This window comes from Vipera ursinii (assembly GCF_947247035.1).
Source record: "Vipera ursinii genome assembly, chromosome: 10".
Lineage (NCBI taxonomy): Eukaryota > Metazoa > Chordata > Lepidosauria > Squamata > Viperidae > Vipera > Vipera ursinii.
In genome coordinates, this window is record NC_139520.1 from 8,329,143 (window position 1) to 8,339,551 (window position 10,409).

The 10,409-nt window shown below is 44.9% G+C and overlaps 1 protein-coding gene across 1 annotated transcript; it reads right to left on the reverse strand.

Moving 5' to 3' along the window:
* Positions 1–398: 398 nt before the first annotated feature.
* On the reverse strand, positions 399–9,401 carry ATMIN (ATM interactor). The gene is made up of 4 exons (XM_083370860.1): positions 9,106–9,401; positions 6,100–6,225; positions 5,195–5,394; positions 399–4,464 (listed from the first exon to the last, which is right to left on the reverse strand). The coding sequence occupies exons 1-4, from the start codon at positions 9,382–9,384 to the stop codon at positions 2,622–2,624; spliced, it is 2,448 nt and encodes an 815-aa protein (XP_083226986.1). The 5' UTR covers positions 9,385–9,401; the 3' UTR covers positions 399–2,621.
* Positions 9,402–10,409: the final 1,008 nt, after the last annotated feature.

The following is a 10,409-nucleotide window of genomic DNA, read 5'->3' on the forward strand; positions in this document are numbered from 1 at the left end:
CAACTCTCTTCAGTTCTAACCTGCCTGGCTAATAGAGGGGGCTAATAAAAGCTGCAATCCAGCAACATCTGGAAGATCACATTGCCAGCCCACTTCAAAGGATGAGTCTCAACTATTTTTTAAAAAAACGATTCATCTTTTTTACCAAATCATCTTGGGATACTTATTGCAAGAAAGCAAGACAGCCCAAAATTAGACAATATGTAAATCTATACAGGAGACTCGTGACTACATAGTCATAGACTACATACTGTAGACATATAGATTTCAAGTCTAGCGCAATGAACACAGAAGAATGAAACTTTCCCTTTTCCTCAACCTTAAGAATAAATACACGGGTTGATTGGCACAGCAGCTGGAAAGGATCCACGAGGGCACAAAAGCCAATATTGGTCACTTCCAGAAAATCTTTATTTCTGTTAAATAGTTCCTTAAAACCACCATCAAGGAACAGCTTATACATCAACATGACTTCCACTGAATCAGTGCTGCTACTTTTAAATAACAGGATAGCATTTGAGCAAAACCTTTGTAAATGTACTTAGATTAATGCACAAATGTTTCGGTGTATTGAGACACAGACACATTATGCAGACCCAGAGAGGCTGTTATACTTCTATCAAACGTGCAGCAAGCGCGTTGCATTCTGAATTCTAACTATTGGGCTATATACTTCTATAAGCAGACTGCACTAGATTGTAGGCACAAGTCAGCTTGAGGCTTTAGCAGGATTAGAAATGTTGTTGTACGTCCCGATGTTCTCCCAAATCTACAGTAAAACCATAAATGCTTCTACCTTGTGAAATACAAAAGTATATGAACACTTCCTTGTATAGGCAATTACTCTTTGCGAAAAGCAATTTGTATGTCATACATGTGTACGCATACGAATATACCGTGTTTATGGACTAATGTGGTTTCTGCTCTCGGGCATTTTGACAAAACTATGTCTCATTTGAATCCTTCATTTCCACCACATGTAAAACGTCCTTTGGAGGGTGAGCCACACAGTTGCAAATTACAGCATATGGGACTTTTTTACTGAGCTGCTATTCTTCATCTTGAATAATGAGATAAGCAATTCTCATTGCTTATCCTCCTCCAAGGCATACCCTCAAAAAGATAACCAATCTTACTAACTACAGAAACTTTAGAGAGAATTAAGGCCTGAAGAAATTTAATGAAATATTTCTCTTTAATAAAACCCTGCTACTAAACCAAACTTTGTGCAGACCCCCCCCCATTGAAACACACCAAGCAGTTCATTTTGCCTAACAGCTAGAATCAATAAAATCACACACTTTTGGCCCTTGGAAAACTACAATGGTGCTCGGAGAATCCAGTGCTCAACAGAAAATGAATTTACTCACCCTCACCAATGCAGTCCAATAGTATGTTGAGATCTTTGGTAAAGATGACTGTTAAGTCACTTGGCCTTTGATAAGATTTTTCTCCTGCAGTATCTGTAGATGTGCCAAATGACTTGGTTGAACTGTAAACCTGCTCTTGGCTTTCTAAACAATTGTCTTAAATCAGTGTTTTGGAAACAGCTATTTTAATATTAGCTGACATATCTGTCTCTAGAAGCAGTGTGTAGAATTGGAAACAATTAAGTCCCGCAGAAATAAGGGTGAGCAAGAAACAGACTTGGACAACCCCAGATTATGTTTAAATCAGAAACTTTGAAGACTTGTTAAATTCAAAATGCATTTTGAAAAGGAATTTCATAGTCTCTCTTTAGATGATTCCTTTTTCATTTCTGCATACGTTCCTCTGCTTATTTTCTGTACGTGATAGAGGTTTTGGAACTACTGAGTTCAATTCCATAACTGTGATATCAGCTGAGAATACACAGGAGAGATTTTGTTTTTTAAATCTGGCTACAAATACTTATTGTTTTCTTAATGGCAAGCTGCACCTTACTCCAAACATGAACTGTGTGACATCTTGTCGGCTTAGTGTCTATAAGACAATCTTATTAATTTTCTGATAGTGAGAAATACACAAACAAAAGTTAAAGAAAATCTGGTTCATAAACTTTGGCTCCTTTTCTTAGAAAATTACGTTTAATAACACTGGAACTGACATGGTTGCAGAACTGGTCAACTGTAACAGATCAATATGCTGAAGACTGAATTCATAGGACTTGCTGGAGACCTCTAAGATATAAGCTTCTTATAAGCAGGGGCAACTGACACCAGTATATGCAGAAAAACAACAAAAAGGAAAAGTTACAGAGTTAAAACTTGGGGCATTATGTTTACTCAGAAGTCATATTAATTCTCAAAAAAAAAGCAGCTTTAGCATCAGTATCAAGGTCAGATGTCGGACATGATTAAAGCCGATGAGAGGAGAACTGTGGGTTTGTGCACATTCATTCAGGATAGTAGAGGCAAGTAGCAGAAGCCTTATAAAGTGTCCAAACATAATGTACAACTGTAACCATATGTAACAGGGCTTAAATTAGTCACAATACACAACAGTGAAAGTACTTTGCAATCTGACACGGTCTGTAAACCAAGGCTTTACAGTTAAGTTACACTCAGCAGAGCCTAACCCCAGTCACGTTTTCTTTCCCCTTATAACTTAACCTTCAAAATGCTGCAGTGTGAGAACAGCATTCAACAGCTTGCTTTGTTGGACCCCTGAAGCAAGGAGCACAATTCTGCGCAGGTTTGTGTCTCTACGGAACTAAACTGTGACTCCATCGTATTCCAGGCCAAGTCAGCCAAAAGGAAATCATCCACAACGGTCTGAGTCTCGTTGCTGGTGAGAAATAAACTGCCTAGAGTATCAAGACAGCTGTCTATGGTTTGCGTTTCAGCACTGTTCAGCTGGACTTTGCTCTCTGACATATGATCGGAGATCTCGCTGTCGGGACATCTCACTTCTGTTTGGGTTTCTGTATTGGAAGAGTCGGCGCTCATCAAAAAAGCAGAGGGCTTCAAGATGTTCCCCAGAGGCAGGTAGGGAGTGTCCAGGAAGAAATTTAAGTCTGTCTGGGTCTGCGTATCAAACATTTCTAAGCCTAGGAAATTAGAATTACTCCGAGATGCGTAGGATTGGGTAGCGTGGTCTGAAAATAAATCTGTTTGGGTTTCAATGTCTAGGGACTCCAAGGCCGGCACGGAGTTCAAGTTGCCAAATTCAGCCTCTTCGGTTTGAGTTTGGATGTTGGAGGCTGTAAAGAATTCCTCAATGTCAAAATCTATCCCTGCATTCTGGGTAGGGACGGAACTTAGGGGAATGTCAGGGTTGGAGTGAGTATCTGTTAAAAGACTCCGGTTATCCAATGAGTGACCTGCTGAGTTATTTGAAAAAATCGTTTCCAGGTCATTCAGTAGCTCCATGGTTTGCGTCTGATTGTCTGTCATAATTTGCTGGGGAAGCATACCGTTTGTTGGTGGGCTGAAGCCGAGCATCGGCTCACACTTTGTGTCCGGGGTCAAAGTTTTGCAGTTTCCTTGCGGTAGCATATTCTGACCCAGGTTGGCTGCCATCAAGGAGCCGCTGGGATGAGTTATTGGGTTTGAATTGGGAAATGCGGCATTAACGCTGCTGAAAAGACTGCTGCATGCAACAGTCTGGTCCATGTGCACGTTCTCATCGATCCCTTTTTGGGACTTACTAGTCTGAGTCTCCCGAGAAATCCCACAGGGTTGAAAGCAAGCATGAGCGAGCACATCTGTCTGAGCAGCTATGGAGGAAGTCAGCTTCAAGCTGGGTAACAGGGTTTGTGTCTCTACGCTAACCGGAAGCAACATTTGGGAACTGAAAGTTAGGTCTGTCTGAGAACACGAGGACACTGAGGAATCGGGAGGCCAAGCTGCCGAAGGCACAAAGTTTTGGGAAACGTAAGATAGGTCAGTCTGAACGTTTGTGGAACAGATTCCATTTTTATAGCACAGAGCTTCTAGATCCTGGACTGGATTATGGGGAGTAGCTTTGCCTAAATTCACCTGGATGCCGGTGCTAACTGGCTTAGTCCCATCGGCAGTTTTGGTTCTGGAAAGGGCTGAGGGGGTTTTCAATGCCAGCGTTTCAGCCTCCAGGGCAGGTATCATAATTCTGACTGGCAGCGGCATCAACTGAACAGTACTCATAAGAGAACCTCTCTCGTCCACAGCCACCACCACAGGCTTCACAGAAGAGTTCGGTGCCGGCACCAAGATGGGCAACTGAGTCAGCTGCATTACAGGGAGCTTAACCAAACCCACTTTCGGCTTAGGCAGGAGAAACTTGGGTGCACTTTTGGGCTGTGCTTGCGTTTGCTGAATAGCGTAAGATTGGTTGGGGTCGTCCAAAGAAGCCGTAGACTTGGTTTCAGAGGTCTCCAAATCCTTCGTGCTGGCACATCTGCTGTGGCAGATGTTGGCGGAGGCCTTGCTTGTTGTTGTTGTTTTTTCTTCCAGCAGGCAGTTAGAAAGTGAAGTTTCAGTTTTCCTTTTCTTGCTGGGCGGGTCCCTGTAAACATTAATAAATCGTGAGAAATGCTACTGGACGGCAGAACAGTCTGCCCACTGCTTCCCATCCGAGAGGAGGACTTTAGGAAAACAGAAGCATATAATTCATAGCTTTAATAGTATTGTGGGAATGACCTTAGGACACAGCGAGAAGATCCAGAGTCAAGGGAACAGTCAGGTAAAAGGCCCTCAACAGAAATGTGGGTGTGGTAGATCCTCCCTATTTTCTTAGCTGGGGACAGGGGAGAAAGGAACTTCCAGACTTGCAAGACTCTGTTAATGTAACCTTACAATAAAGCAGGGGTCTTCAAACTTGCCTGGCTGAGGAATTCTGGGAGTTGAAGTCCACAAGTCATAAAAGGGCCAAGTTGGAAGAGCCCTGCTCTAATTCATGCAACATTCAAAAGCCCATGGGGCTAACTATTTGGGTGAAACAAGCGATGGTTCGCATTTGCACTTCTAGGAAACAGGAAAACAACACACACCATTGTGCAGCAAAATCTTTTAAATTAAGAGAATTTAAAGATTTTGCTAGTGGCAGCCTATCTGACAAGGGATGCACAGATGTAAGGCCAAGAAAAATACAGGCCACTGTGTTATGAGCAGTTGTGAAACCAAGAACAGAGGGGCCATTGCTGGCGTTTACCAACGCCGAAACTCTTCCCCCGAATGCTAAACCCCACAAACTAATATGTCCATGTGCAGAAGATATTTGGAAAATGCTGCCATACCTGTGTTCAACCGGGATCTCATGTTGTGTCCGATAAATGTGAGATAACAATGCTGTCCTACTAGCATATGGACAGCCACAAGTACACTGGAAAGTCTTGCCACAGTCCAAAATATGGCGCTTTAAATCCCATATAGTGCCGTACGAATTGGTACATTTGTCACATTTATGCTTCTTTTCAGCATGCATTTTCATGAAGTGCTGAAACAACCAAACATTAGGGAAATTGTAGGGATACAGAGAAGCAACTTACAACCAATGAGTGGCATCATCTTTTAGCATTCTCAAATTACTATCAAATTTCCCCCCCCCCAGTTTTAAGACTGAACTCTTTCTAGACCCTACCTGGAGATGTTGAGTACTAAAAGTAGAGTTTACCAATCAGATGCCCCAACTTTGATTAGGCCTATTTCCTAACAGGCAAACTTGTTTACTATAATTAACTGTAATTCTGTGTTCCGTTTTGAATGATGCAGCACAGATACTTTAGGATTTAACAGTTTTACTTATATGCCACAAAATAATTGGAATAGAAGAACAAATCTTTAGGTTTGGGATAACCAAAGGAAAAGAAAAAGTAACTTATTTAATATCAAGTTCCCTCACTGCCACCCTACAAATTTAGATTTCCAAAGATGCTACAGTTGAGATAATTAATTTTCTGGGCTATTCATGCCTCTGCTGCATGTTCATTTATTTGAATCAAGTTCACTCTTATTCCACATGCTAATCCCATAACAAGGACTTTATTTAGAATTAGATCTTGCACTGACATACAAGATTTGTTATACATATATGTTTTCACATAAAAAACTATAATTCAGAAAAAATAACTTTTTGACATGACATTCCACTCACTGTAATTTCCATTAATTTATCTTTAAATAATCTAGTTATGTTCCATACCTGCCTTACAAGAGAAAACTGTGAAAACGGCCTTTCAGGTCCTCTAGGACAACCTTCAATTGGACAGCAGTAGTATTTCTGTAGCGTTTTCAAATCTTTCCTCATTGCAGGATATATTTTTCCATCCTGAAGTAGCAGACGTTATTAAAAAGAAACACACATTTTAGAATTAAGAAGCAGGTGGAAGGTAAACTGAATTTTGGGTTACAGGTAATCCTTGACTTACAACAGTTCATTTACTGACCTTTCAAAGTTACAACAGCACTGAAATAAAAGTGTCTTAAGACTGTTTTTCACACTTACGAAGGGGGAATTATTGACATCATGTTTATGTCCCAACTTTAAGAAAGACAAATCCCTGAATGGCAATATAAATCAAGAATCCTATTTGTCAAATCTTCTGAAGATGCCTCAACAAATTTAATTGTTGCTGCTGTTTGGAAACACATCACACTACACATCAGATTACCGTGAACTGTACGAACATTCAAGACACCACACGGTCCTTTTGATCTTTGCCCAACACATTAGTTTTGTTAAGGGAAGCCTAAAATGATTCAAACAAAACCAAAAATCAGAAGCCAACAGTATGAAGAACTAATGGGACGGACCAAAATAAATATGTTAGCAAGAAAAAGCCCTGGAGGCGGTGTCTGAAGCATAATTCCAAAGTCAACAAAGGCCTTATTTTTTTTCAACTGTTGCACATTTTTGAGTCTATTGATACTCTGAAGCAGGATGAAGTAATTACAAAGCAGGACAAAAACCCAAGATGTCTGATTTTACAATCCATTATTGTATCCCAGTGGCCTTCTTTAGCTGATTGAGAGAGACTTTGCAGTGATGGACCATAGGGGTCAAGGTGTTCCCTGAGTGTTTTCTGGAGATGGATGAGAAGCAGGCAAAGAAGCAGTAGCTTGAGTCAGATCCTTTTTATTTTTGTAAATAAAACCCCCAGCAGCCAGAATTTACCCATCTTATGTCAACTATTCAATTCCTTGCATGTTGAAGGTGGCTTCCCAGAAAACTCTTGACCTTGAAAGCCGAAGGAGGAAAGATTCTCCCGGGAGAAACAGATTTCTGATAGAAAGCCCTATTAGAGGCAAGGAAAATATTTCTTAAAGTGTGGTCCTAGGAGCCATGGAGGTGCTCAAAGCCCACCTCAGGAATCCTCAAAATCAAAATGACTTGCCAGCCCAATACAGGTAGTCTTCCACTTACAACAGTCCATTTAGTAACTGTTTGAAGTAACAACGGCTTTCCACATTTACGACTGCAGCAGCATCTGCATGGTCACATGTGCAAAATTCAGATGCTTGGTAATTGACTCATGTTTATGACGCTAGCCGAGTCCTGTGGTCAGACAGGACAGCCACCTGTCTGAAATGCTACAGGTTCTCCTGCTTGAGCAGGGGGTTGGACTAGAAGACCTCCAAGATCCCTTCCAGCTCTATTCTGATTGACTGAACCTTCTGACAAGCAAAGTTAACGGGGGAAGCCAGATTCAGCGATTCACTTAACAACTGTGGCAAGAAAGGTCGTAAAACGGGGCAAAACTCAGCTAGCAACTGTCTCACTTAGCAACAGATAGTTTGGTCATAGGTTGAGGACTATCTGCATTAAAATCCCCACAGACCATCATAAGAAGCAGCAGACTACGCATCCATTTTCCTTGTTCATACACAACGAATTAGAACCACACAAGCACGCCATATATGCTAAATGAACACAGTCTTTTTTTTGGAGGGGGGGGGTCCTCCCCAATTGTCAACAGTGGGAAGAGGTGGCTGAGAAGGAAAAACAAACAAACAAACAAACCAACTTTTAAGACACCCTGACTGGAAGGGAGGCCCAAGGGCAGGGGTGAGGAACCTTGGTTCTTTTATGACTCGTGGACTTCAACTCCCAGAATTCCTGAGCCAGGATGGTTCAGCTTGGAAACCTCTCCCTTTCCCCTCAGCGTGGCTGGCTGAGGAATTCTGGGAGTTGAAGTCCACAAGTTTTAAAAGGGCCAAGCTTGAAATAAATAAATAAATAACAATAATAATAAACCTTTATTGTCAAAGTACAACATGTGTACATTGAGATTAGCTGAGCCTCCCCCCCCTGCTCTCTCCCCCCAACACACAGTGACAACAAACCCTCCATCCCACCACACCATGTGAACCAACTACACCACACACCGGCCTCCCAGGTCCATTCTGCATAAGATTATGTCCCATTTAAAAGCCTAACAGCCCACGGATAAAAGCTGTTTTTCAGCCTGTTGGCGCGGCTGGCTATATTCCTGTATCTCCTACCGGATGGTAGGAGAGTAAAGAGGTACCGTCCAGGGTGGGAGTCATCCCTGAGAATCTTCCTCACTCTTCCAAGGCAACGAGCCCTGGCGAGGTCATCCAGTGGTGTCAGGGGACATCCCACAATGTCTTGTGCTGTGCTCACCACCCTCTGTAATACTTTCCTATCCGCGGCTGTCAGACCGGCATACCAAACCACAATACCATACGAGAGGACGCTCTGCTCTAGCGTTATCTCCTATGGCAGGGGTGAGGAACCTTGGCTCTTTTATGACCGGTGGACTTCAACTCCCAGAATTCCTCAGCCAGCCTGGCTCAGCTTGGAAGCCTCTCCCTATCCCCTCAGCATGGCTGGCTCAGGAATTCTGGGAGTTGAAGTCCACGAGCCATAAAAGAGCCAAGGTGGCCTGCCCCTGCCCAAGCGGGAGGGAGGGAGATATTTGGCCGGGGGAGGGGGGAAACTGGCAAAGGAGACTGGCCAGAAAAGCTGGAGAGGGGGGCGCGTTGTAAAGAGAGACCTGGCCGAGAAGATTTGGGGCGCGGCCCATTTAGAAAGGGGGAAGAGGAGGCTTACAGGGGAGGAGGAGACCGGAGGGGAAAGAAGGAGAGGGGGTTGGGGGAAAGGAGACATGGGGGGGGAGGAGGAGACCGGGCCGGGGGGGGGGGGAAGGAGACCTGAGAGGGGAGAAGGAGACGGGGGGGGGCTCACCTGCTGCAGGCGGTGGGCCTTGCTGAGGTGCATGCTCAGCGCCGGCGGGTTGGGCAGCACCTTGCCGCAGCCGGGCACCGTGCACAAGATGTTGCTGCGGACGGCCCGAGACAGCTCCGTCACCGAGGGCGTGACCAGTTCCCGCGGGCTGGCCGGCCGCTGGCGGACCTCGCGGGGTGCCGGGCGGCGGGGACGCCCGAGAGCCAGGCCGGGGACCCCGCGCTGAGGCGGCCGCTGCGGCTGAAGAGGAGAAGGAGGAGGAGGAGCGGCCGCCGCCATCTTCCTCGCGGCCGTTCCCAAACCAACCGGCCGGGCACTTCCGGTGGGGCAGCTCATGAATATGGAGAGACGCCGATTTCCATATTTATGAGGGATGCGTGGGAAAGAGCGGCGCCAATCCCGCCCTCGGAAAGGAGACCCCGCCCCTTTTCGTCGGCTCGAAGTCACGTGGGACGAGGCCGCGGACCGAATGCCGGGCTGCGATTCATTCGTTCGTCTTTTCGATTAGTCCCGGTTTCATGAGGCCGCCCGTTTATTCACCTCGCGCGACTGTTTGGTTCTCGTCGAGGAGCGCGCTTTTTTAATTTTGCGGGTTTCTGGGGTGAACGCACAGTCAGCTTAAATGCTCGTTTCTAATGTTGTCAGCTAAAAAGCAGAGACATCACCCTGTCAACAAAAGTGCGTATAGTCAAGGCCAGGGGTAGGCAACCTCGGCTCTTTTATGACTCATGGACTTCAACTCCCAGAATTCCTGAGCCAGCTATGCTGGCTCAGGAATTCTGGGAGTTGAAGTCCATGAGTCATAAAAGAGCCGAGGTTGCCTACCCCTGGTCAAGGCTATGGTCTTCCCAGTTGCAATGTATGGCAGTGAAAGCTGGACCATAAAAAAGGCTGAGCGCCAAAGAATGGAGGCCTTTGAACTCTGGTGCTGGAGAAGACTCCTGCGAGTCCCTTGGACTGCAAGGTGATCAAACCGGTCAGTCCTAGAGATCAACCCTGACTGCTCTTTAGAAGGCCAGATCCTGAAGTTGAAACGCAAATACTTTGGCCACCTAATGAGAAGGAAGGACTCACTGGAGAAGACCCTCATGCTGGGAAAGGCTGAGGGCAAGAGAAGAAGGGGACGACAGAGAATGAGGTGGCTGGATGGAGTCACTGAAGCAGTAGGTGTGAGCCTAAATGGACTCCAGAAGATGGTAGAGGACAGGAAGGCCTGGAGGAATGTTGTCCATAGGGTCGCGATGGGTCGGACACGACTTCGCAACTAACAACAACGTTGTCAGGCGCCTGTGAAATTGACATGA